The sequence below is a fragment of the Colius striatus genome, chromosome 2 (genome assembly GCF_028858725.1).
Source record: "Colius striatus isolate bColStr4 chromosome 2, bColStr4.1.hap1, whole genome shotgun sequence".
NCBI lineage: Eukaryota > Metazoa > Chordata > Aves > Coliiformes > Coliidae > Colius > Colius striatus.
This window is the reverse complement of record NC_084760.1, coordinates 67,872,976-67,900,655: the sequence shown is the minus strand read 5'-3', so window position 1 is coordinate 67,900,655 and position 27,680 is coordinate 67,872,976. Positions and strand designations below refer to the sequence as shown.

At 46.4% G+C, this 27,680-nt stretch overlaps 2 protein-coding genes across 2 annotated transcripts; one reads left to right on the top strand and one right to left on the bottom strand.

Moving 5' to 3' along the window:
- Nucleotides 1–10,281: 10,281 nt before the first annotated feature.
- SPRTN (SprT-like N-terminal domain) lies at nucleotides 10,282–15,764 on the bottom strand. Its single transcript, XM_061990981.1, has 5 exons — nucleotides 15,390–15,764; nucleotides 13,471–13,570; nucleotides 13,058–13,186; nucleotides 11,719–11,986; nucleotides 10,282–11,409 (listed from the first exon to the last, which is right to left on the bottom strand). The coding sequence occupies exons 1-5, from the start codon at nucleotides 15,653–15,655 to the stop codon at nucleotides 10,691–10,693; spliced, it is 1,482 nt and encodes a 493-aa protein (XP_061846965.1). The 5' UTR covers nucleotides 15,656–15,764; the 3' UTR covers nucleotides 10,282–10,690.
- Nucleotides 15,765–15,898: 134 nt separating this feature from the next.
- EXOC8 (exocyst complex component 8) lies at nucleotides 15,899–20,143 on the top strand. Its single transcript, XM_010201299.2, has 2 exons — nucleotides 15,899–17,493; nucleotides 18,275–20,143. Exons 1-2 carry the CDS (start codon nucleotides 15,979–15,981, stop codon nucleotides 18,881–18,883), a joined length of 2,124 nt encoding a protein of 707 aa, XP_010199601.2. The 5' UTR covers nucleotides 15,899–15,978; the 3' UTR covers nucleotides 18,884–20,143.
- The last annotated feature ends 7,537 nt before the right edge of the window (nucleotides 20,144–27,680 follow it).

Sequence of the window (27,680 nt, the reverse complement as noted above, 5' to 3'; positions counted from 1 at the left end):
ACAATCCAGAGTTTTTCCATACAGTGAAGATGGGAGTGAATCTGTCAAAAGAAACCCCAATAAACCAGTAGTCAGCAACAAACTAAACACCACTGGGCTAAATCTGCAGAGTGCAATCTTGGCTGTTGGTATAACCTTGGATTACCAGGACTGAATGATATTTCAGAAGAACTGCTTTTATTTGAGCACTTGGTAACATCTTTGGACATCAAGGAGAGAAATATTTCTCCAAGGAGGATGTGACTGTGGACACTACAAACATTTGGCAAAGGTAATTGGGTCCATGGGTAATAACAGAATCTGTTTTCTGAGATGAGAGTCCAGCTGATGGTGTTCCTGATAACAAAGAGCAAGGGTTGAGCTGTCTGGAGTGGGCGTATTTATTTTCCCTTCATTTCCCGTTCCCTATCCACAACATAATAGCAAGTACTGTGCTGCTGGGCACACGTTCTGCAGAGTCATATTGTAATGAACAAGCAAAAACTGTGCTAAGTTAATTCTCTTTGGGCATAATTTTTTCTTATGTGTAGAAGTCTTTAATGGGATGTAGGTAGCAATTTTTAAACTGCTTAGATTCCTTTTTATTTTTCCCTGCTTACACTATGAGAACATTTTTGTTTTCTTAAAAAAGAAAACTGCACAAGTGGGAAACAACTGTCTATAGTTACGAGCTGCTGCAACTTCATAACCATGTAACATTACACAGTGACGTAAACAGGGAGGGCATGTGGAGACTGTGGTAAAAATCAGGCGGATACAGATCCAGGCAAAGAGGGTGCAGAGGGTTTGGGTGATCCTTATTGCACATGGCAGAGGGAGAGGGATGCAGAAACCCTTTGGAGATGCAGAAGTACACAGTGGGAGCACGAGTGGGTGACTGGGCCTCTCTGGTATCTGAGCTGCAACAAAGCTTCTCCGTAAGAACATAAAAATGCCTTCTAGGTGCCAGAGAGTCTATTTGAGGTGGAGGATGTTGTGCTCCCCAAACAGAAGTTGGTTTTGCTTGTAGCAGTCAAAAGATGTGTATTTGAGTTGGGAGGCTTTTGCTGTATTATTGATTGCAGTGGTGTAAGCTCCTGTTCACATGCGAGGCCTCATCTACCACTATGACTGAACATCTACCGGTGTAGGGGTGAAGGAGTAGGGGAAGTAGGAGGAGGTTGGTTACACCTCCAGTGCTTCCAGCAGGTTTGCAGATCTGCTCTAGTTTCCTCAGGCAAGAGTGCAGGGAGAACAGCTCTGCTTCCTCCCTCCTTGGCCCCTTCCCTTGCCGTTCTGTTCCCACCTGTGCACAGGGCTTCTCCTGCCTCACGCTGACCTGGTTGCATCAGCTCCCCAAGTGCTGTCCCGCATCCTGACAGGCTTTTCTACTACACCCCTGCTGTGAGATTTGGATTAAATTATGAAATACTTGGCTGAAGAAAGTGATTGGGGGTTTTCTTTGCTGAGGTGAAGGCTGGCAGCAGTCTGGTGCCTGCCTTTCCAGGTGGCCGGGTGCTACCTAAGCCCTTGGCCAAGAGTTGCAAAAAAAGAAGTTCCTAGAGAAGAGCGGCTGCCAAGTTATGGCAGCCTCTGGCTACTGCTCCTACATACCCTGAGCTGGTGCTGCTGGACAAAAGCTCAGTGTGGCAAGCTGCCGACCATCTCAGGGAAGCAAACTAATCTTGAGTTGCTGAGGTTGCTCCGCTGGCAGAGGCTCTGGAATTACACATGACACGGCTGACCCGTGGCAGTTCATGGGACATGCCCTTCAGCTGACACTGATATCTACCCATGCTCGCATCACCCAGGAGCAATTTCATACCAAGCTTGGATAACCTTTCTATCAAAGAAAGGGAGAGACAGAAGGAGGCTGGAAAAGGGTGCAAGATTCACAAACAGGGCGTCTACTTGTCAATCTCCTGAAAATGGGATAGCCCCTCGACACAAATCCACAGCCACAGGTGCAAATACTCAAGGATGGGATTGGCCCATCAGATAACAGCTCAAAGGTGAATGAGGGATGCTTGCCTGATACCAGAGGCCTATGCTCCCTCCCCCCTTTCCCCAGGAAATTAAGGCAATGTTTCCCTCAGTACCTGCTGCAGGGTGAGAGCATGGACTGACAAGGACCCCATGTGTGATTCAGGGCCTGTGCTACTCAGGGCACAAAGCACAGCTTTAGTGTGGGAGTTCTCCACTGCAGAAGGTAAGGGCCAAAGGTAACATTTCTGGAGCCTGTAAAGAGATTAATAGGAAGGCTGCATTAAGGCAACTTTTCAGCATTTTCTTCCAAATGAGGTCCTCCTCGTTCATCCTTCATGGGATGCTTGTGTCTGTAACACCTTGCAAACAGCTCCAAAGCTGTGGCATTGCTTACCACCCAGGACATGTGTCTGCTTTGGCAAAACTGCCTTTTGAGATGCAAAAGTTAGAGCCAAAAGTTAGGAGAAGGACCTCTCAGGTGGTGTCTTCTCATCTCTGACAAACTACTTGGGAAATGTTGCCAGCTAGCTTGAATGGTCTTGTAGGGTTTTGCAGTGCCTGAAATACCTCCTATTTCCTGTCATCAGATGCTTTTCCTGCCTTCTAAATCTCTTATGAGGACATTCAGAGTTAATTACATCAGAGCTTTAGTTCATAATCCTTTGCCACTCCCAGCGTGGCTTGGTGAGGCAACAGCAATTGAAACCTGCCTTTGCAGGACAAGTCGAGCAGCGGTGACCCAGCACCCAGCTTGACAGGGCAGAGCTTCGTCCTGCCTCTTCTTGCTCTGGCACATGCCCAGCTCCTGCCTGAGGTCTCCCAGTCTCTGATGCATGGGATGGAGGACTTACCCCTCATGGACATGGTCTAGGGGGTGGCAGCGATGAGAACTGGATGAGGAAGAATATGCAGCTGGAAATAAACTGATTTTTAGAGAGAGTGTGGGCACTCCTGATTTGTGCCAGTGCAAGGACAAGCAAGTGGATCTTAACTGCCTTCAGAAGTAGTTTCACTTTGTCCTGAAGTGCTCATGGGGTTGTTAGGGAGAAACCCAGGGCTGCAGAGGTGGGAAGGAGCTCCTGGAGATGGCCTAGTCCAGTTTCATTGCCCTTGAGTGGGGTCACGCAGAGCTGGCTGCCCAGGGTCGTGTTCAGCTGGGGTTTGAGTGTCTTTAAAAGGACAGAAAGTCCACAACTTCTCCAGGCAACCTGTTTCCATCTTCAGCTACCCTCACTGAAATAGAGTTGTTTCTTAGGTTTTAATTAAATTTCCTGTGTAGGTACTGCTAAATGCAAATCAAAGGAATAACCCAGATAATTCCTAGCAGCCTCTCCCACAGAAGATTTAAGACTGAAGTCCCTTACTTTCAGCTTTTCATACCCCACCTGTTACAGGTGCCATCCTCTCTGGAGCCCCTGGGGTGTTTTATCCTTGGATGACTCCCCTTTAGAGGAGTTTCTGTTTGCCATCTGCCAGAACAGTCCAGACTTTATACAGAATCCTTCTGCTGCTGTGTTATCTGGAGCAGTGTGTGCCAAGTTACGTGGTCCTGTCACACACCAGTGAGTTAGTTGTGCTGTTGGTTGAAAAGCAGCTCATGTGAGATGTGTTGTGCACTAGAAATAGCACAGCCCCTAAGAGCCTTGGGAGCAATGCCTGCAAAATCACAAGTGTGTGCTGGGTTACACATTGAACAGGCCAAACCCATTGGACTTAGGCTGCTGTGTTCAAAATGAAGTAATGGGTAAAAAATAAATTGCTCCTGTCAAATTGTTGTCTTGCTTCTGAGCACTTCTGACAAGTGCTGCCCTTGAGATTAATAAAATAGCCAGCACTTCCCCAAGCCCGTTGCAGGTGCTGCATCCTGCTGTGTGCTGGCTGCAGGAGAGTGCTGAGAGCCTGTGATGGTGGCTGCAGGTGGGCATCCTCCCAGCATGCCATTTGCATGGCTTTTTGGCTTTGTGCCTCTCTCAACACACAACCCCTACCCTCCTGGTGGATCAAAACCAGCTTACAAATGGGTGGCAGCACACCCACAGAGCAGATTGTTCTGGGAAGAAAAGGGGATTATTATTAGGATGCTTCTGGGAAGAGACCAAAGTGGTCAGTAGGAAGGCAAAAGCAGTGAGGAGGAAGGTAAGAGCAGAGGTCCTGTGGCTATTCCATCAGTAAATTGATGAATTAAGCTACTACTAGAATTTAAAACCCAACTAAACTTTGTTTCTACAGCTAAGATACTGTACCAGGGCTTCACTGAGCTCTAGCTCACATCTTACCCCAGACTTTCTATGCAACTGGTGACAGATCTCTGAAGAGAAGGTAGTTGCAGTGAACACAGAGGTTGATGTCATTTAGAGAAAAACAACATGTTAAATACTTTCAAAGTAAGCAAGGAGGGAGACTTTTGGGTTTTGTTCCTTCAAGCATTCCTTATTATGCAGTTTATGAAACGTCAGGTCTAAGACTTATTAGGACAAAAAAAATCCCAGATGAAGGGATGCAAATGATAGGGGATGGATGGGACAGAAGCAGGGTGAGCTATTCAGGCCAAGCTGCACCTTCTTAGAAACTTAATCTAGTCTTAAAGCAGCCTGGCCTGGTGGAAGCTAAAAGGGAATGGAGGGATTAAGGCCATGGCCATCTCCCTTTTTTAGCTTTCACACCTCCAACACACTCCCCTTCCCTCAGCCTGTCACAGCACTCCAGCTCCCCAGCTCAGCCGTGGCAAGGGAGTTTTGTGCTTTATAAGTCCCTCTGGCTTCCTTCAGCTCCGTCCTGCCCCTCTTGCAGAGCTCTGGTGATGCCAAATGGTGACGGCTTTGGCAGCAATGGATTCAAGGGATGCGGAATGTGTAGACCACCAAAGGATGCCGTTTGAGTTATTCACTGAGCCCTGAACTAGAGAAAGGAGCTACTCTCTCACTTTCCAAGTCCCCCTTGTGGCAAAGCTAAAAGAAAAAACACAGTCGCGAATTTACGTCTCATCTCTCGGCTAGTTGCAGATCTCCCCTCTCATCCCACCTCCTCCAGCTTGGTCAGGGTTCCCGCTGAGCCGCCTGCAGCCCGCAGGGCAGGCGTGGGTGAAACATCAGCCTCCTGATTCCGCACTTTCTGTCGGTTCCCGCACAGGTGGGAGAGGAAGAAGTGTTCCATAAGGACAAGGAGTGCCACCTCATGGCCTCTTGAAGAATCCCAAAGTCCGCACAGCCTTGCCTCCTCCTGGGGTTTTTTTTCCCCATGTACACGAGGATGTGAAAACACACACCCAGCATGTTTTCACAAACTTCCTGAAAAGAAGGTTTCTTTCATGGCCTGTCTACCCATAAACTAACGCTTTCAGGGTAATTTAATTTAAAGACTTGTTCTTTGCAACCAATGGTTTCTTTAAGCTCCAGACTTCAAGACAGCTGTAGTAATCCAGCTGTAATGGGGTGTTTTAGTTTGGAGTGTACGATTCATGAATGCTGACTAGCAGGTAAGCAGCAGCTGCTGGAGAGCAGCTCTTTCCTTGCTGTCATCAGTGTCAGGCAGCCACAATCCTATGCTCTCAGGAGGAACGTGGGTCAAGATGTAACCTCAGGAAGTCACCCAATCCAACCTTTCAATGCCTTTTCAATTTAAGGTGGGAAAATCAGACAGCTGATGCATGGGCATTGTGTTCAAGGATGACCAGATCCAGCAATGGTGAAGTAAACAGCTGTAGTGGCAGTTTCTTAACATTCTCCAGCCAGAACAGTCAGCATCATCCTGTTGTTGCCATTGATTGCTCCAACCACTGTCTATCTTGCTTTATCTCAGAAACTCACCATTTGTTCTTTCTTGCTGTTAGCCTTTGGTACAGTGTAACTTGCTTGACTTAAAGGATGTACAGGGATGCTGTCTGTGTGGAAAGCACGATAGAACTGATGGGCTCCAGAAGAAGACATGAGGAAGAAGAAAATCCATTACAAGCCATTTGCTCTACAGCACATCCTGCTGCTGCAGCAAGAGAAGCTTCAAATTTTGAAGGATACTTTGCATCCCAGGAATTATTCACTAACTGTCCAGGTACAACTAAGCCCTCTCTAGCCTTTGACTTTGTAACCTATTATTACTTGGCATCCTCTGTTACCGAACATGAGGCCAGTGGCAGGTAGCACAGCCTGTTCCAAATTACCAATATTTAGTTGTTATCTAATAAATGTTCCTAGAAAGGAGACTCAGGTCAGGAGTTCCTAAATGGACTAAGCAGCAATGCCCACCCTGCCTGAGAGATGCCTGAGAGACATAAACAGCCTGCTCAGCAGTTTAGTTAGTTATTTAGGGCTACCTAGATGATCAGGGGACTAGAACATCTCCCTTATGAGGAAAGGCTGTGGCACTTGGGTTTGTTCAGCCTGGATAAGACATTAGACTGAGGGGAGACCTCATCAACTTTAGATACTTACAAGTATCTAAAGTGTGGATGTCAAGAGGATAGGGTGACACTTTTTTCTGTAGTGTCCAGAGACAGGACAAGGGGTAATGGACATAAGCTGGAATACAAAAAGTTCCACTTAAACACAGGGAAAAACTTCTTTGGTGTTGAGGTGAGGGAGCCCTGGCACAGGCTGCCCAGGAAGGGTGTGGAGGCTCCTTCTCTGGAGATTTCCAAGCCCACCTGAACACGTTCCTGTGTGACCTGATGGAGGGGAACCTGCTTTAATCGGGGGCTGGACTAGATAATCTCTAGAGGTCCCTCCCAAACCTCACCATTCTGTCATTCTATGATATTGCACAGGCGTTGGGGTTGAACTTGCTGGAGGAGGACGCTTCCCGCATGACGTAAATATCCCAAGTGAAAACAAACCATGGTTGGACTGCTGGAGACGGTGAAGTAGAGAGGAATGCACACTATCACTTTTAAAATATGTTTTGAGGCAGACTGTTTCTACCACATATCTTCTTGCAAGGTGCTAATTCATTTTTATTAGTCTCGAGAAAAGATTCAGCTTCCTGTTCCTTCATCAGAATTCATCAAACATTATTAAACTTCCTGAATAACTTTTCCATGAAATAAAATATACTGGAAAATATTTGGCCATCAAGATTTCTTGCCTGATATCGAGCTTCAAGGCAAGTTAAGTACAGCCTCTTGTTATTATTATTATTAAAATGAAATATCCAAATAGCCCACTTAGCTTAACCTCTAGAAGTGCTACCTGAATCTTTCTGAGCAATTCCAATAGATCACCACAGAATGAGGTTGCTTTTGCTTTTAGTTTGCAGAACCGTTTTTTGACAAATAGCTGGCACACGTTTGACCTTTCTCATTTCCAATTTGTCTCAGGAATCAAGTCTATTAACTTGTTTCTCGGATTTCCAGTCAAGCAACTTATTTTGCAGTTCAGTGAAGCGAATGACTTGTTTGTTCAAGCTTCATTACTCGTTTGTGGTGTTATAGATGATATTATCTAAACCCATTCAGGACAAAGTCAACTGATACAGAAGATGAAATTTCTCACCTCTGACCCAAATTTACCAGCATATTTTAAAACCAAGCTAGTATCCATTGTTGTAATTGTGGGAAGGGCACTATTCAGGAACAAAATCAGACAGAAATAGCATTCACAGTAACATATCCCAAACCCCAAGGCCATAGCAACTGCAGAGCCTATCCACTCAGCTCTTTGTAACCTCTATCTCTGTATAAAAGAGATCTTGGCATCGTAACACTTCATTGTGAGAACACGCATGGGCAGAGGTGATGTTTTTCCACAGCTGGTCCAGAATTGCTCAATTGTTTAGAAAACAGATCTATTTTAAGAGATCTGTATATTTGAGACGGGACTTGTCTATAGATTAAGTGTCCCTCCCCTGCCCTACCAGGCTATAACCATTCACTGAATTCTACAGGCCAGTTCCCACATTTGTTTTCTATTTGCTGTTCCAACAAACGCTCTTGATGTAAAAGACAACATTAGAAATAAAAACCCCAACCAAACACAACATTTAACAATACCCACAATCCTCCCTCCTCCTTTACTCTTACGAGTTGCAGTGGGAAAGACAAACCAGGAAGCTGATGAGAACAATAGTGATGGAAATATCTCTCAAAATCTGCTTCACGACATGGGAGACCATTTGTGGTGTGAATCCAGTCCTTGTCTGAATACTACATGACAGTACAACTGCTTCTGAAGTAGTATTGGCCCTGTAAACGTCAGGTGTCACTGGGAAAGCTAACAGATGATAACTGCAGTTTTAAGAAGGAAGTATGGAAAATATGAACATGTCAAATCAAGTTTTGGAATCAGTATTTGTAAAATTTTCCACAGAAATGGAACAAAAGCGAAACTGTACCAAAAAAACACATCAGAGAAGGCAGAGGCTGGTGCAGTCTGTACTCAGCAGTACCTCTTTGAACAGGGCAATTTAAGAAGGAAAAGTGGTAATGCAGAAAGCATCTATTAAACCAGACCGTTGAGAGACATACAGGTGAGCCCACTGGTGAGTAACAGAAGGTAATCACAACTGCCAATTTATTCAGAATATGCAGGAACAGTGCGAGTCACATTCAACATCTGTAGCGTCAGAAATTAGAAGAACATACCAATAAAAGAGTAAAGGTGTGTGTTTATTCCTCTATTTCAAAAGGAGCAGCAAGTTGTCGACTGTACAAAGGTGAACATAAATGCACTTGAGGCTAATAAGGCCATTTAGAGTTGTAGCTACAACATATAAAAACAGTGTTATTTTTTTTTCTTTTTGAGGCAAGGGAGTGACCTGCTAGAGAGTAGCTCCACAAAGAGGTACCTGGGAGTGCTGGTGGGCAGCAAACTGAACATGAGCCAGCAATGTGCCCTCGTGGCCAAGAAGGCCAATGGCATCCTGGGATGCATCAAGAAGAGTGTGGCCAGCAGGTCATGGGAGGTTCTTCTCACCCTCTACTCTGCCCTGGTGAGGCCTCATCTGGAGTCCTGTGTCCAGTTCTGGGCTCCTCAGCTCAAGAGGGACAGAGAACTTCTGGAGAGAGTCCAGCACAGGGCCACCAAGATGATCAAGAGACCGGAGCATCTTTCATACAAGGAAAGGCTGCGGGAACTGGGGCTGTTTAGTCTGGATAAGACTGAAGGGGGACCTTATCAACACTATATACCTAAAGGGTGGATGTCAGGAGGATAGGGTGACACTTTTTCTGTAGTGTCCAGCGACAGGACAAGGGGTAATGGACATAAGCTGGAACACAAAAAGTTCAACTTAAAGACAAGCAGAAACTTCTTTGGTGTTGAGGTGAGGGAGCCCTGGCACAGGCTGCCCAGGGAGGGTGTGGAGGCTCCTTCTCTGGAGGTTTCCAAGCCCACCTGGACACGTTCCTGTGTGACCTGATGGAGGGGAACCTGCTTTAGCAGTGGCTTCAGCTGGATCATCTCTAGAGGTCCCTTCCAACCCCCAACCATTTTGCAAATCTGTGATAATATTTATCATCAGTTTTACAAGCAAGGAATCAAGGTGTTAACTGTTTAACCAGTTAAATGCTTCCAGTGCAGCAAGAGGTATGAAATGACATGTTGGGAAGTTTATACATGTTGGGAAGTTGGAAATGCATCCACTCAGCATCCATAACCTTTGAAGGCACACTAGCTTTAATACTCAACTGACTGGCTTGTTGGTCACTAACCACCCCGCTGGCTGGCTGCCACAAGCAGCAAGATAAAGAGCAACAGGCAATGTCAACTGAATGCCATTTTGACCTGTAAGGCGCTGGAGGTTTAACTGAAAAACCATGAAAGGCTTTTATAACCTGTCTGTGAACAGGCTCCACCAGTACTGCCACCAAAATTCCTTACCACTTTTACTTACTAGTGTCACGATAGGCGGGTCTGTGACCTCATGCACAGAACAGCATATCCTGAGAACTTGTGTTGAAAAGTTCATGGATTTTGTGTAAACCATTAGAAGAAGTGGAGGGAAGCAGTTTAGAAAGGAAAAGAGTCCAATCCAAACCTCATTGGTAGATGCCGTACTGGAAAGTCCTACAACAAGCCCTTAAGTGTAGGGTCTTCTCCTCATCTACCAAGCATCTTGTGCTTGACTTCTCAGCACTTTCATCACCCTTGTGGATTTTCTCTTCTCCTGCTACAATCCATCCACTAATCCTAAATAGATGCTTTGCTATGTTTTTTAATGCCCACGCCTCTCCCACCTTTGCCAAAAGCCTGTATTTGAGATTCTCACCCTCACCTCTCTTCGCAAAAAGGCCACAGCTGAGAAGAATCACTTGAGAGTGTAATTGTGGCTTATGCAAAATATTCACCACTCTACAACAAACACATGCCACCGAAATACAACTGCAGCAAACAGAATAGTATTTATTATAGGTGCTTAAGAATGGCAAGAAACACTTAAATAACAGGACAAAGGGGGTCTTAGGAACAGGATTAAAAGCGCCTTCGTTTTAAAAGCTGCCTTGGAGAGAGGCAGCTGGGCAGATCTCCACCTTCTCTTGGATGAGACAGATTCTGCAGCAAGAACCTTGGCACAAACATCCACCTGAGTACTGGATTCTTTGGAAGACAAGTAGCAGCTGGTTTCCTAGTGATGTGCAGCTCCATGGCACGTGTTCAGCTCACTGAGTGGTTTAAATTCCAGCTCAGGCGAGGCACATAGGGAAGAAACTAGAGCAAAGCGAACCTTGAGGAGAGTGTTTTTCAAGAAATGTTCTGGGCTCTAAGTTAATCCTTTTGAGAGAGTTTTCTGAAGGGCTTCATGTGAGACAGGAATCGAGGTGTTCATTTATTTTAGACTGGAGAACCTGAGTCTGGCAAACAGGACAATGGACTTTGTTATCCTGCCTTACAGCAGTGCTGGAACTTGCAGAGGTCACTGGAGATTCAGTTTTGGGTTTTACAGGTGAGTTTGTCCGTAAAGTGACATCATGACTTCCTCCTTTAATGAAATAGTTCTCAAAGGCGTTTTTGTCTTCTAGCTTCGGCCACTGCCGCAGAGTATTGGGACAGTCTGAGCTTTTTTTCTCAGATGCAACCTGAGCTGCTGTTGTCTGCTCAAGCCAAATCTGTTTCAGTGGCCTGCCAGAAGATGGCGCAACCGCCTTGCCACTCGCAGAACCTCTTTCCACAACGCGAGGAATTTTAACAGGCAGTCCACTAACATCCTTGCAAGATTTTGTGTTAGAGAGCTCAGGAAACTCACGCTTTGAAGCCAAGTCGACTTTCTCACTGGCACCATCGGTATAAAGAGGAAAGAAGATACCACTACGGGGTGACTTTTCAAGCTTTATCTCATTTTTAGGGATCGGTATTGCTGTCACCACTGAACGATGCTGTGATCCAGGTGTGTCTTTGCTTCTAACACTGCTGCTGGAACCTGTGTTTTTTGCTGAGAGTCCACCGTCCCCTCCTCCAAGTCGATATCCCTTCCCACTAAAAGGCACCAGATCTTGCCTGTCACACATTGGTGTGTTGCCTGCAAAGTAAGCAGCGAGGAAAATATGGAAAGTTAGCAGCTTCTTCACATATAAATCATGGGCTTTATATCTGATGTACTACACCCGAAAAACCTGCTGCTTAGAGATAGTGCAGCAAACTAAACCTTTTGCAAAGAATTAAGTTGAGAAGGAAGCTAAAAATGGACAAGTAAAACAGGCTCCATTCCTTGCTACATAAGAGTAATAGCCAAACTAAGCTCATGCAGTGGTTGATCTGGTTTTGGTCAAGGAGCTGTCTGGACAAAAATAGTTTGGAAAAGACAAAAAGAAAGAATTCTTTTAAATACCTTTGTTAGTGGACTCAGAATCTGGCAGTTTTGCTGGCTGAGTTTTTGCATTGGATTTCTTAGAGTAATTCTCTGGCTCCTTCACTTTGATGAATGTGCCCCCACAGGCCTCTTGGTGCTCACGCCACCAAAAGTCCCGTGCAGAGGGAGCTCTATTTGTGGCACGTTTCACGTACCCAAAATAAGGTTTTCTGTTCTGACAGGGGCCGTTGCATCGCCACCAGTGCTGGCGGTACAAATCCACCTCGTCATGGAAACTGTGATAGATCTAGGGTTTAAAAAAAAAAAGGAAAGAAAACAAGCAGTCATTTGGGAATTTCACTAGCTCTAAAATATTTAGAAGGAAAATACGCTATCATTTCATTCCTTTGGCTGAGATTTCTGCATTAGCAGTTAAAAGAGCTGAGCGTGGGTAAAATTTGATCAACATTCAGCTACCATTAAAACAAAGCTTTAAGAAGAGATGGGATGTCCCGACTATTTTGCTTGAACTGCAATAAACTCACTTGGAAAACTTCACCCTAAACAACACAGTGTTTAGAATGCATTGTAAACAATACCAGTATTGTATCCTTCCTCCAGCTACTGTCTTAATTGGGGATCTCATTAATATTTACAAATATCTAAACGGTGGGTGTCAGGAAGTTGGGGCATCCCTTTTCTCTATGGTACCTAGCAACAGGACAAGGGGTAATGGGATGAAGCTGGAACACAAAACGTTCCATTTAAAACATAAGGAAAACCTATTTCACTGTTCAGGTGAGGGAGCCCTGGCACAGGCTGCCCAGGGAGTGTGTGGAGTCTCCTTCCTTGGAGGTCTTCAAAACTTGCCTGGACATGCTCCTATGTGACCTGATCTAGGTGGACCTGCTTTAGCAGGGGGGTTGGACTAGATGATCTCTAAAGGTCCCTTCCAACCCTACCATTCTATGCTTCTATGAATTGATCTTACCAGCCATGTTACTTTTAAGTATCATCAACCCATTAGCCTCTGCTGATTAGCCTCAACTAAAACAGACTGCTATTCCCCAAGTATTACTCTGAACATGGAGCTATGCTGTCCCTGATGTCGTTAAGGTGTTTCAAGATGAAAAGTTTAAAGAAAAATACAGCGGTTATACTTGAAGATCACAGAACTAACAACCCACCACATCACCTTCAACCTGCTCCCACCACCATCCCCAACAAAACAACCAGCAGACACTCAAGTGCAGACTTGTATTGGTACCAACTGTGGAGTGTCTGACAAGAACAAGGGTATTATTCATACCACACCACTTCAAAAGCCAGCCCAGGAAGAAAGACCTGTACAAAATTCGGCAAAGTGGATTATGCTCACCGTGACATTGGCTCCAGTCAAGCGGTTAATGCGGCGCATGTGTTTGCAGAACTTGGGTCCGTGAGACTCACGCTCTCTGTCATTATCAGTAACAAAAAGCAGGGCATGAATCATTTCATGCAACAGCGTCTGAAACGGTGCAAATAATCAGCAGTTTACTGAAAAGCATTACAACTGGTTTCAAAATAAAGATGGAGGTATTTTGCTGCTTTACATGTGTCTTGGTATGGATCTTATTTTCCTGCATTCACAGGTTCAGCCTGGGTCACAAAAAACTAATACTCATTCTACCTGTCCAGTCAAATTACCTCTACTCCCTTACCACCAAAATGTGCTGGAGATACTGTGAAATGTAAAAGGTTCATACGGAGTGCGTGGAGGGGGGGGGGGGGGTGAAGTCAATCTTCAAATACCTCAACAAGATCCTTCCTTGGTCTTAACTTCAGGAGTGGCTCACTTAGACGAATGGAACACATTCCACCGTTTCCTTCGTAGCGACACACTCCAGCACAGCTGAGAGACACAGAAAGAGAAGATGAAAAGCTCCTTCTTTTTGAAGTACACAAAGGAAGTTGAGAGTTGGGAGTTAAAACACCATCCCCCTCCCATACAGGCTAGGTAACTCAGAACATGAAAAAAAACACTTATTTTTAGCGTTTAGTGGTTAGTTCCAGATATGTTGTTCTAGTGTAACTTTAAAATCTGGTGTAGCTTGAACATCTCAACATCATTAAGAAAAGCTAAGCAAACCAAACCAAAATAAAGCCTGGAAGCTCCTTAGAATAAGCTGTGACCGAACTACCAAAACTGAAACTATAGTTGATTAGGTCTCTTGCAATCACTTTAATTCAAAGCTAGCAGTCCTGAAAGGAATAATAAATCACAATGGCCTGTTCTAAGCTAATCTGTTTAGGAGGGAGAGCACTGTTTTCATTAGAACTCCTGATATAGGGAAATACATAGAACAGAAGCTAGAGATTCATAGGCAGCCAACACCAACTTAACTGCTGGTTTCTGCAATTTCACCCCTCACCCTGCCCCATCTTTTGACTCTTACTGAACTTTCACATACTATCACTTCTGCATGCTACTCTGCCAGGAAACATTTTTTTGTTTGTTACTGAGTTACTCCTCTACCAGTTCAGTATCCAAATATTTTCAAGTGTCTAAAGAGTACTGTAAACAGCAGAGGTGCACTTCAGCAGTCCTCAGTCACATCAGCTGATGCACAACTGCAGCCTCCACTTCAAAGCTTTTTTTCTTTTTACTCTCAAATCTCCTATATATTCCCTTCCTAGTCAACTCTAAGCCTTGTTGATATATTCTTACCATTTCATACCTGCCTTTCTGTCACGCTGTAAAATTATCATAAAAACGAGGCACAGGAAGAATGATGGCAAGACAAGAACATCCTTTTCAGCTTTGACTCACACAGTTTAAGACCAAGTTACCTCTCCCACTTGAACATCTCTCCAGTTTTGCCTGCACCACAGAAAAAGCCATTTGGGGCTGCCCAAGGTGACAAGTGAAGGACAAAACAGACTATGACAGTGACAAATCCTGGGTATGAACTATGCTAGAGGTGCGGGACATCCAAATTCAAACATCTGGAAGGGAAGCTGTGGCACTAGTAGCCTCTGAAGCTATAGTGTCCTGATTTTGGCTGGGACAGAGTTATTTTTCTTCCTAATAGGTGCTACAGGGCTATATTTTGGGAAGAGAATGTTGATAACACAGAGACGTTTTGGTTATCGCTGAGCAGTGCTTGCAGGCATCAAGGTTTCTGCTTCTCACTCTTCCCGGCCCGTGAGTAGGCTGGGAGGGAGCATGGCCAGGACAGCTGACCAGAACTAGCCAAAGAGCTATTCCATAACACAGACAATGTGCCCACTATATAAACTGGGAGGGGAGTGGGGTGGGTAGCCAGGAAAGGCAGATCGGTGCTCGCACACTCGTCAGCGGGTGGTGGGCAACTCCTCTGGGCATCATTTGTCTTTTCTGGCGTTTGGTTTCTCTTCATTACTATTACTATGCTTTATTTCTTCTTAATATTTAGGTTCATTTTAGTTACTAGTTTGTTTAGGTTTAGTTGTTAGTTTGTTTAGGTTTAGTTTAGTTGTTCTTAGCTGAACACCAACCCCACACCCCCGGGTTTTGTTTTTCCGATTCGTTCCCTCATCTCCCGGGAGGTGCGGGGAGAGGGAACGAGTGCAGGGGCCCGAACCGCCACACACGGTTCGCAGAGCTTCCCCCACGCCCCGTTCCCCGAAACCCACGGCCACGGAGAGGACGGTGTCCCCGCGCCGCCGATGGCCCGTCCCGCCATGCTTACAGCGTCATGCGCGAGCTCCAGGACACCTCGACAGCCGAGAGGCGCCCCCAGAAGAGAGTCTCGTTGAAGTGCACGAAGAGGCCGCGCAGGTCGGGGTTGGGATCCAGCAGCTCCCAGGCCTCATCCACCACTGAGAGCGGGCGGAGGGCCTCGGGCGGCGGTGAGGCCTCGCGGCGTGCCGCCGCCGGTTCCGGTGCCGCCGCCGCCCTGTCCTCCGCCTCCCACTGCGCCTGCAGCTGCAGCGCCAGCAGCAAGTCCCGCTCCATCCCGCGCAGCGCCGCCCCGCGGACCCGCCAGCGACCGCCCGACCGCACCGCGCACCCTGCGCCCGCTCTCGGCCCCGTGCCGTCCCGCGCTCCCACCGCGCACACGCCGGGCGCGCCGACACCCACGGCCGCGGCCCCGCCCCACGCCTCCCGCGCTGCCCGGCAGGAGCCCGCGCATGTGCGCTGGGCGCGGCGCTAGGGCGCAGGCGGCGTCGGGCCCCTCCGCGTCCGGTCCCGCGGTGCGCAGGCGCGGTGGCGGCTCTCCGGCGGTCGGTGGATTCTCGGTCGGCGGCGACGGTGGGGCCGGCGCCCTGGTAGCGGCGATGGCGCTGGGCGAAGGCGGCGGGAGCCGGCTGCGGCGGCAGCTGGAGTCGGGGGGCTTCGCGGCGGGGGAGTACGTGAAGCAGCTGTCGCAGCAGTCGGACGGGGACCGGGACCTGCAGGAACACCGGCAGCGCATCCAGGCGCTGAGCGAGGAGACGGCGCAGAGCCTGAAGCGCAACGTTTACCAGAACTACCGGCAGTTCATCGAGACGGCGCGGGAGATCAGCTACCTGGAGAGCGAGATGTACCAGCTCAGCCACATCCTCACCGAGCAGAAGGGCATCATGGAGGCCGTCACCCAGGCCCTGCTCCTCCAGGCCGACCGCGACGACCCCGCCCTGGGCGCCCGCCGCGCTGCCGCCGCCGCCGACCCCTTCCTGCCGCTGTCGGCCAAGGAGGCGGCAGCTAGCGAGGAGGGGCGGCAGCGGACCCTCACCACGCTCCTGGAGAAGGTGGAGGGCTGCCGCGACCTCCTGCCCGAGAGCCCTGGCAAGTACCTGGTGTACAACGGCGACCTGGTGGAGTACGATGCCGACCACATGGCGCAGATCCAGCGGGTGCACGCCTTCCTCATGAACGACTGCCTGCTGGTGGCCACGGCCCTGCCCAACCGCCGCGGTGCCTACCGCTATGACGCTCTCTACCCCCTCGATGGGCTGGCGGTGGTCAACGTCAAGGACAATCCGCCCATGAAAGACATGTTCAAGCTGCTCATGTTCCCCGAGAGCCGCATCTTCCAGGCCGAGAACGCCAAGATCAAGAAGGAGTGGCTGGAGGTGCTGGAGGAGACCAAGCGCAACCGGGCCCTCAGTGAGAAGCGGCGCCTGGAGCAGGAGGCCCTGCCCCGGCCTGCCCCGACACCCCCTGAATCTACCAACCCCTTTGAGGAAGATGAGGAGGAGGGGGAGGGAGAGCCCTCTGCTGAGGAGGAGGTGGTGGACCTCTCCCTCGAGTGGATCCAGGAGCTGCCCGAGGACCTGGACGTCTGCATTGCTCAGCGGGACTTTGAGGGGGCAGTGGACCTCTTGGATAAACTCAGTGAGTACCTGGGGGACAAGCCTGTGAACCAGCCCGTGAAGGAACTGCGGGCCAAGGTAGACGAGCGGGTCCGCCAGCTCACAGATGTGCTGGTGTTTGAGTTATCCCCAGACCGCTCGCTGCGGGGAGGGCCGCGGGCCACCCGCCGGGCCGTGTCCCAGCTCATTCGCTTGGGCCAGTCCACCAAGGCATGTGAGCTCTTCCTGAAGAACAGGGCGGCTGCAGTGCAGACGGCCATCCGTCAGCTGCGCATCGAAGGGGCCACGCTGCTCTACATCCACAAGCTCTGCCACGTCTTCTTCACCAGCCTCCTGGAGACAGCCAGAGAGTTTGAGACGGACTTCGCCGGCAACAACGGCTGCTACTCGGCCTTCGTTGTCTGGGCCCGCTCCTCCATGAGGATGTTTGTGGATGCCTTCAGTAAGCAAGTGTTTGATAGCAAAGAGAGCTTGTCAACTGCGGCAGAGTGTGTTAAGGTAAGAGTGTCCAAAGAGAGTGATGTTACACGATAGCCAAAACAAAGGCTGCAGAGCTTGTAAATCCTCTTTTCTAACCCTGCTTTAGTTGTTGACCCCTGAGTGGGACTCTGGAGAGGTCTCCTGTGTGGAAAGGTTAATATCCATTTGGGGTTGGTTTGTGGTTTTGGGATTTTTACTGGTGTGGCAGAGGAAGCATTAGAATGAACATAGTCTCCTCTGGAGGTTTTCAAGAGCTGTCCGGATGTGTTCCTGTGTGGCCTGATCTAAGTGGACCTGCTTTAGCAGGAGAGTTGGACTAGATGATCTCTTCCAACCCTACCATTCTGTGATACACAGCAAGAGAAACCCTGCCTTTATCAGAAATGCAAATTGTGGTGTTTCTTAATTTTCCCATAACCAGTAAGAGGTCCTAAAATTTACACAAGCTGCCTTTAAGATTTTGTGTTTTATTTCCCAAGCCTGTCCTGGACTACATTTGCATATCGTTTTTGCAAAAGTAATTTCCTTGGGTTATGGTTTCTTTCATCTGCTAATAGGAAGAAAAAAAATGTAGGTGGGGGGGTGTTAAAAAGTAATTGTCCGGGGTATTTTTGTCGGGCAGGTTTTTGTCTTTCATTTCTTACTATCTTGTTAACAAGGAATTTCATAAAGCAGGAGAAGGAAGTGAAGTATGACTCCAGCTTCCCCCTTTTTTGACAGGGATGGATTTGGTAAATGGGTAAGATGTAAAGGGAGACTGCGCACTAGTAACACCCTTTGCTTTTCGTTAATACCCAAGGTAGCTAAAGAGCACTGCAAGCAGCTTAGCGAGATTGGACTGGATCTCACCTTCATCATTCACGCCCTCCTGGTGAAGGATATCAAAGGTGCTTTGCAGAGCTACAAGGATATCATCATCGAGGCCACCAAGCACCGCAACTCTGAGGAGATGTGGAGAAGGATGAACCTCATGACTCCAGAGGCCCTGGGGAAACTCAGGGAGGAGATGAGGAGCTGTGGGGTGGGCAATTTTGACCAGTACACGGGTGATGACTGCTGGGTCAACCTTAGCTATACTGTAGTAGCTTTCACTAAGCAGACTATGGCCTTCTTGGAAGAAGCATTAAAGCTTTACTTTCCTGAGCTGCATATGGTTCTTCTGGAGAGTCTTGTGGAAATCATCCTGGTGGCTGTCCAGCATGTTGATTACAGTTTACGATGTGAACAGGACCCTGAGAAGAAGGCATTCATTAGGCAGAATGCATCCTTCCTGTACGAAACTGTCCTTCCTGTTGTGGAAAAAAGATTTGAGGAAGGAGTTGGAAAGCCAGCCAAGCAGCTACAGGATCTGAGAAATGCTTCTAGATTGATGCGTGTAAATCCAGAAAGTACCACCTCTGTGGTGTGAAGTGACAGAGCTGCTCTAAGGAACAGAGTGTGTGAAAGCACTTATTGAAATTGTTGTGTGTTTAATATATGAATGAAATGGAGGGTTTTTTGAATCCCTGAACACTGCACAAGCCTAACTGTTGCATTCTGAAGCTGAAGACTTAAAATCAAAGCTTGCAAGGATGCGATGCTTTTCTTGGTGGATGATTGGGTAGGGGAGTGAGAAGGTTGCAGTCACATGTCCTTGGACAGTATAACTTCTAAGAGTGGCTTGTGTAGCGTTTGTGACATCGAAAATAATATAACACACAATTTTTTGGCCAGATGCTTGTGAAAGTCTTAAATACACAGACACAATATGACAGGAAAAAGTCACTCTCATCATGTCACTGTAGGAATTCTTTTTTAAGGCAATGTTCTGGCAGGAGGGGAAGTGCTGAAATGCTTCGAGGGTGTGGTATTTGGGGAGACATCATTCAGATGTGACTCAGCACTGCAGGCAAAGGACATGGATTTGCACAGTCTGTTTTGTTTGGTAACAATGCAGACTCCTCAGTTTCTGCAATGTTCAGATTCTCTTGGTTCATTTCAGAGGCAGATCTAAATTAAAAAAATTGAGGGGTTTGTATGGCGTTTTCTATTTGGGTGAAGGGGCTTCTTCTATTTAATAAGGTGGCCTGACAGCTTAAATTACAGCCCTCTGAATACAAACCTCTGCTGTCAGAAACATTTGTTCCCTTGAGAGAAGAAGTGAGAATAACTTTCTTCCCCCTTATATTCCTCTTCCTCGTTTCCTCGTGAACTTCACTGGGGGCAAGTCCATTTGATGAAGTGTGCACTCTTGCTTGAGCTGCTCTCATAAATACATTATGTGCTATTACCTGCTGATAGAGACCTCTTGAGATGTGCAGGGCAAGGAAGAAGAACTGCAGGTACTGTTTAATTTGGAAGAAGATGCTCGTTTTGCCACAGAGAAGCAGCACAGGCTGAAGAGACTGGCCATGAGGCTTTTTGTAAATTATGTGGTCTGCGAAATACACACCCTGTCTCTCCTGCAAATATTAGTTGCTGTAATGGAGCAGTAACCAAGAAGAACTATCTTTTCTTTTTTTCTTTTTTTTTAGAAAGCACAAGGAGTGTATTTGGTTGGGAACTCTAATGTAGGTGGGGGCAGTTTATGCAAATATTTGTGTGTTTAGATTGAGTGGTGCTGAGGATCTCATTCACTGTGTATCTCTGAAAATAAAATAAGCCAAGTCTTGTGTGAAGACTAACTTGAGGAAGCCGTGTCATAGGAAGCTCATTTACACATCTTCTAAGCTTTGTAAACTTCTTCCCCTTTAGTGCAAACTTTCTTAGTTGTGAGAAAATCATGTTGCAGCCAAGTAACCTTGCATCAGACACTCGGTATTCTTAACTGGAGTAGTTGAGTATCCTGTTCCTTTTGCACTTTCACATGAAAGCTTTTGCATTTTGCATCATGGTAATGAACGCCTTGTGACTGCCTGAACAAACAAAAGGTACTGCTAGTAAAACATTCTACATAGCTGCTTGTGCTGGAGCTCCTTCCATCCTCTGTAGATTCCACAGTGCTCATTCAGTGCAGTTTTCACTTTAGTGGCTGCTTTTCATTCTCTTGCTTTGGATGCCTTTTGAACTGTCAGATATTGCAAAGCATGCTAGCAAATCCCAGGAAAGAAAAGAGAAAAAGTACAAAATTGTTGTAAAGGGTAACTCATCGCTCTTGGCGAAAACCCATCGAAAACCACTGAAATAGTGGTCACAGGTAGCAACCTGCCTTTACTTAATCTGAGAACTGTGTGGAATCCAAGTGGATTATAAGTGAGAGCTCTCCATGATGATGTGTATTTTGGAGGAGATGGAGAAGGGAGGGCCTTTTTTTTTCTCAGAAGATGGGTATATTTTATTGTTTTCTTTACCAGTGAAGCAGGCAGAATAGATACAGGTGAGCCTTGCGTGGGGTTGTATTTTTTTGTACAGAGAAGGGTAAGCTGTGAGACTGCAGCTCAAGATACTGATTATTGTGATGCTTGAGGATTTTGTCTAAGGAGCTAAATTGTATTTTTCTGATTCTTTGCTCTGGCGTAAGATCGAACAAGAGGAGAGCCCTAGTTGTGCTTCTGTTGCAAGCTGGTGCAGCACATCTTCATCCTCATCAGAGGGTGAAATGTAGATTGTAATTGTGCCACATGCTCTCCTGTGCCTTGTGTTGCAGCTCACTTCATCAGTCTGTTCATGACACTCAGGGCCTACTGATTTTGTCTCTGCTGCCCTCCATAGAGCAGTGGGCTTACATGGGAGTTGGTCATAGTGGATCATGGAATCTGGCCCTGTGTTGGTGTGATCAAAGGTTGTGTTTGTGTGCCTGTCAGAATTCAGAGACACCTGTGGATTTGTATAACTTGCTATAGGCAGCATTGATATTTTGTAACTTGTGAGTCTGTTCAATTGTAATAAAAACGGTAACATAAGGAAAATAGTGTATACTTAAAATGAGACACACTTTGTGTGTTAATTCAGTTAATGGGAAAAGTCAACCAAAGCCAAGAGTCGTGGTTTAATCCATTTCAGGTAATTTGGAATGGCACTTTTCCTAAGCTGCACAGTTGTGAGGATAGCGTTCTTCAAGTTGGGTTTTACAGTAACTGCTGAATAATATGATGGCAGTTTTATTGATTTGGGGAAGAACTAATTTTAATTTTTGTTTGTTTGGAGACAACTGCATAAAAAATCTGATTTGTTTTAGCTGCTACGACAAAACTGTAATGTGTAAAATTAAGATTTTTGGGTTTTTTTTCCATTCAGATGAATTTATGTATTAGGATCCAAGGCAATAACTTTTCTGAACAGTGAGCATCGTGTATTAAAACCTTTGGACGTATGACACTATTTCTGGTTTTACTACGTCATCATCAGAAAGAGGACGTTGGTTGAAAGTTCAAACCCACTAATAACTTTCCAGTGAAGCTGAAGAGCTTCAGGTCAGTTGTTTGTGAGGGAGGTGTAAGAGGCAGCCAGGTGTGGAAGCCAAGTCATGTCACTTCAGTGGTGTTCTTACAAAGTCAGTATGTGGCTTAAAAAGGTGAAGTTAGAAGAAAACGTTTTTGGATGTGGTAAGTGATTCAGGTTGAGGAGAGGCTGTACTCTAATGGGACTTTGGGTAGATACTGTGAGGCCTTACCAGTACCAGGGCAAGCAGCTTAATGCTGTAGGGCCTGTTACCTTCCAGACATTGTTTTGCCACTAGGGTCCACACATCCTCCCCTTGAATGCTGACTGTGCATTAGAGGCCATCTCCTCATTGGTGGAGTTTTACCCATGGGTACAGGCACCTCCCGTAGTGACTTGCCCTGCTTTAGTAGCACAGTGAAGAGTGAAGATGTTGCACTGAACAATTCAGATGTTTAGGTCAACTCTTTTTCCTTCCTTGGGAGGGTGTTTTGTCTGCTTTTTCTAATTTTCATGCTGTTAATTTCTTAATTCTTCATGTTTTCTTTCCCTGCTGTGTTGCTACACTGTTAGCAGCAGAGGGTCCTGCAGAGGATCTCAGCCATCTACTTTTTCTAAAGGTATGTACCAACATGTGACTTCTTCTGCCTGAGACTCTGCTAGACTGCAAGCCCCTGCAGAGGTGTGAAAAGTGGCTTGTCCCGGCTTCAGCTGTCTCCTGTGAGACATTCAGCTTAATGACTTCTCAAAGATTTGTTTTGCATCTGATCTCTTGTCATTGAACTTCAATATTAGGCAGAAATTCCAATGAGAGCAGCTTAGTACTCCAGCATGATAGTGTAGAATGCCCCCACCACCAGTCTTTTAACAACTTACTCTTTACATTCCCTTTGCTGCACAATTGAGTTCCCTTTTACTTAAAAACAGCTCTTCTGTAAACTCCCAATGTGTTTCTCTGAAGAAAATCAAATCCAGAATGGGGCTTATCCATCAGGGAGCTCTGAGCGTAGCCTGTGGACATACCCCTTTCCTCAGAGGGTCAAGAGCTGGGATAGGCATTTCATCCCTACAAACTCTGAAAGGCAGTGGAGAGAGAAAGTGTGGAAGGAATGTTTCCCAATCTTATGTAGTATACTGTTTCTGTGAAAATAGATTCATGCCCTTTATAATTACAAGGGATACTGCCTAGATCAGAATTTAATTGAGCCACCTTGGACACAGCCATTACCTCTTGAGTATTCAGGAAACTTTGCTAACACAACTTCAGTGGCACAACTTTAAGACAGTTCTCAACTTCAGGGTTCCACGCTCAGCTAGATTCTCTGCTACATACGTGCTCTGTTTGACACAGCAGAAAGTACGACCAACAGGCCCAGGCTGTGCTAACCACTGCACGATATTCCCCTTCCTGGTGGTTTATGTGGTTGATCAGGACATTTTAAAGGCAATTTTAGATGACCTTTCTGTGACCCTGTTGTACTTATCCTCTCTGCTTCCCATGCAGAATCTGGATCATCACTGCATTCATTTTCATGAGCAGCCCACTTCCCACCTAAGCAGAAGATTATATGGGAGAATGGAGAGAACCTGCTCCCCAGATTGCTCCAAGAGGCCTGCGATGGCTCATGGTTACCAGTGGAGGTCCCACAAGAGCTCTGCATCTGTGAGCATCGCCTCCGTGCAGGGAAAACAGGCATTGCATTCAATTTGTTCTCAAGAGACCAGTACAAGAGCTAAAAGCAGGTATGAAAGCTGAGATACCCATCGTGTCATGGCAGGAGCTGGACTCTGAGGCATCGGATTAGGTGACCCAAAATATAATTTGATCCTGCAGCTGTTGGGAATCTCATCCAGATGTGCTAATATGTTGGCATGTAGTTATTGAATGTATTGTGCTAGGGAGGTGGACCAGGGGAAGGAGCAGGTGGCATTAACTTCACTGCTGCTTGGGAAGCCCTTGGAGATGTTTGGATTAATGATAATTTCAAGTTATTTAAAAAAGTCAAATCATGCAGTTCTTCAGTTTGTTGTATCAACACACACAGTTTCTCTGTCCTCCCAGAAAGCTGATCCAATCAAAATCAGAATTCTCATGAAGAGGAGAGAGGGTTAGCCAAATCCTTTGCAATACCAGACATGTGAATCTAAACATCTAGAAACCTGGGCAAAATTGATATCTGAACTTCAGACACCTGCAGCCTGACTGTGAACTGAGAGAAAGCTTTGCCTCAAACCCTTCCAGACTTCAAGTCCTCTGGACTTTGAGTCATTGTTTCGAAAATCACAGTTCATAGGCAACCATCTGAGCCAGTCAGGTTTGTTAAGACTTAACATGTTTTGGGGTTTTGGATTTTTGTTTTGTTTTTAATTACAAATGTACAGAGTTAAGTACGTTTTTGGTTCTCCAGACAGTTTTCACAATAGGAAGGGGCCCAGCTCCCTGCCCCAATTCTTGCAGGATGAGGTTATCAGAAGAGCACTTGAAGCTCTGTAGAGAATCCTTCCTTCCACAGGATTCAGTGATTTTCTCTCAAAATGTGTCTCTGATAAGCAGGTCCTGGTTTTTGTTTTTTTTTTCCCCTCACTAACAATAGGCAGGATTGTTTGTTTTCCCACAGACAATGTAACTTCTCCAGCAGAGATGCCAGATTGGCTCTTTGTGGAGGAAGGAGGCCAAACTGTGTGTAAATTACAACCCTTGCATCTGCCTTAACACAATCCAGGCCATATACCTCCCTGCCTGCTCTCTCTAACAACAGTGTATGTGGAGAGGAGGAGAAGGATTGGGAGGGTTGCAAGGAAAGATCCATAATCTTACAGAACAGCACTTTTTTGTGTTGTGTCCAGTGACAGGACTAGGGGTAATGGGCATAACCTGGAACACGAAAAGTTCCAGTTAAACACAAGGAAAAACTTCTTTGGTGTTGAGGTGAGGGAGCCCTGGCACAGGCTGCCCAGGCAGGGTGTGGAGGCTCCTTCTCTGGAGGTTTTCAAAACCTGCCTGGACATGTTCCTGTGTGACTTTAGCAATGGGGTTGGAGTAGATGATCTCTAGAGGTCCCATCCAGCTCTCACCATTCTGTGATTCTAATTTATGTCCCTTTGACTTCCATCCAGCAAGGTGCTCAAGCTCACACTGAAGAGTGTCCCCCTGAATTTGAAGGGCCTTCTCCTATATTCAGACCTAATTAGATGTTGAAGTGCCTTTCGTGTGTGGAGCATCAGTACAATTCATTTGAATTTCACAAAGACAACCTGCAAAGAAGTGACATGGGGGCAATACTGAAGCAACAGCAGCATATGAGCAAACAAAGCATGCATTTCTGTGACACCTCAACTCTAGTATGACCAACTGTGGTCCCAAACAAAGCCTTCCCCTTCCTCAGTGAGTGCAGTAAGCTCCATAAATCACCTGTGTTGCAACTTTCCAGGAGGCAGCAACAATAGAGTTTGACGTGCTAAAATCAAGTTGCTTCATCTCCCCACAGGTGATACATGGCACTGTTTTAGGGCGGAAGAAATGCCCTCAGGAAAGCTACCATCATTTCTGGGATGTAGCTCCATCTGAGACCCACACCAGTGCTGGGTAGCACCAGGGCTGACAGTCCCCGCCTCCTGCCCATGGCTCCATCCATCCTCCCAAACCCAGCACCTCTCACCAAAAGTACTACCTTCCTGCTGGCCTGAAATAGGTTTCCTCCCTCCTAGTGGGATGAAACCCCATCTTGTTTGCTTGGTGACAAGTGATGTACACAGTAGGCCAAAGGCCCCTGCACCGCCTGCTCGGCATCTTCACACCAAACAGTCCCTCTCCTGGTGTGTCTGTAATCAGTCACCATTTTTTTTTTGTTTTCCCCTGAAGTTTATTACCATTTAAATAGCCTTCCAGCCTGAGACCTCCTGTGGGTGTTGTGACTCTGCTACCTCAAGCTCTGTGAAATTAATTCTCATAAGATGTCCTCACAGGAAATTGGTATGGGTTCAACTAAACTGGTTTAGAAGCTTTTAAACCCACGCAAGACCTTCTATGGCCCTCTAGTTTTGACTGGAACACTTTCTACACACTTGGCTTGGCATATAATGTGCTTAGACAGGAAAGTGCTTATTCCCAATCAAAACTGCAGCATGGAATCCTGCTGTCTGGGACAATGTTTTTGACTACCCTGGGCAAGTTCTGTATTTAACTCAGTGTGTGTTTTTCGGCCTTAAAGATTTAAGGGCCAGACTGCAAATGCCTTTAATCAGGAAGCAATTAATTGCACAAATTTCCTCCTTGCAGTCAGCACAGTGCTCATCCAGGTAATACTCCCTGCGAGGCGATGGCTCATGCCTGCACACTGCTTTTATTACTGTATATCTCTCTTAATTAGTTCCTGTTGGATGGTAGGCCAAGTTGCTATGGGGGGAGGGTTCGGATAAAAGCTACAATCAGTTAAGACAATCTAAAGATAGCTTTAAGAAGAAAAACAAATGGTTTGTTTTCTTCCTGAGCTCTTTTTTTTTTTTCAATATTAATACTGCTTTTGAAGGAAATATATAAACAGGACTCATGCTTTTGATATAAATCAGGACCAGGTTTGCAAGAGTTGTTCCAGGACCTTGAGGTTGAGCACGCTTGACTGGAGCTTTCTCCAGAATTGCCTTGTCCTCATCCAAGAACAATCCCAAGAAGAAAGCACTTGGTTTGTTTCTTTCACACCCACCTCCACGCAAAGGATCACAGTCCTGGTTCTCCCTCAGAAACGGTGTTCAGCTTCACTTTGGAAGAAGTGGATGTGTACCAGGGTAGGGAGAGCCAGGAGGATGTTTATCCCTCATTGTCAGTCCCTGGGGCAGTGTACACACAATATCTCACAAAACAGGAGGGTAGAGCTCAGCATCCCCTCTGCCCCATGTCCAGATCAGGGCCATTTCCCCCTCTGCCAGTGCTGGCACCAATCTCATTCACTTTTTCAAACACAAGCTGCACATCTTTCCTCTCCTACATGCTGCCTAGGAATGACAAACTCCCTCATTATGCTATTATTATAGTTTACTAGCAGAAACCTTCCTCTCTGCACACACAGCTCTTCATTTTTTACTATTATGGGTCTATTCCTAGAGTTATAAATAACACATTAGCCTGGTTTATGTGTTCATGCAAGTCAAGCTATAAACTGGCAGATGAATGAAATTATCTGTCTCCAGAATTCACATTCCTGTCACTTATTCAATTATTTGATCAACATAATTGCTCAGAGCAAGAGCTAATTGGAAAATGACAGGCATTTACCCTCTCTATAGAGGAGAAGAGGCTTATCAGGTATTTTACTGCAGGCGCTTTCATTACTTCCAATATTCTGGAAGAAACAGGGTTTTTAAATGAGCCAGGCCCAAACACACAAAGCTTGTTTGCTAGCCAGATGCTTTCCCACCCTTAAAATAGTTCCAGGATTTTTGTGGTGCAAGGGTTTGAACACGTCTGTACTGCAGTGCACATAAGTACCTTGGCACACATGTGTGGGAGCTGCAAGCCAAGCTCACCCTGAGAAGTCCGCAGCACTAAATGTGTCCTTACTCCTGGGTATCTGTGTTCATGCTGGTGCTGCAGCTATGTGTGTTAGGTTCTGCCTCTGACCAGCTCCATTCCTGGGAGCTGATATGGACAATATCAGTCAGCTGAGGCAGAGGAGCCTCTCAGGAGTGAGAAAGGCAGAAGGTGATTCTTTTGTCCTTGCTGGTGGAGAAAAGACTGTAATTCTCCACCTTGCCAGGTCAAATCTGGCATCAAAGCTGCAGTTTGAAAGCCAGATACCTTTGAAATGATTTTCTTTTCCCCTCTCCTCCCTCAAATGTTCTGGTTCACG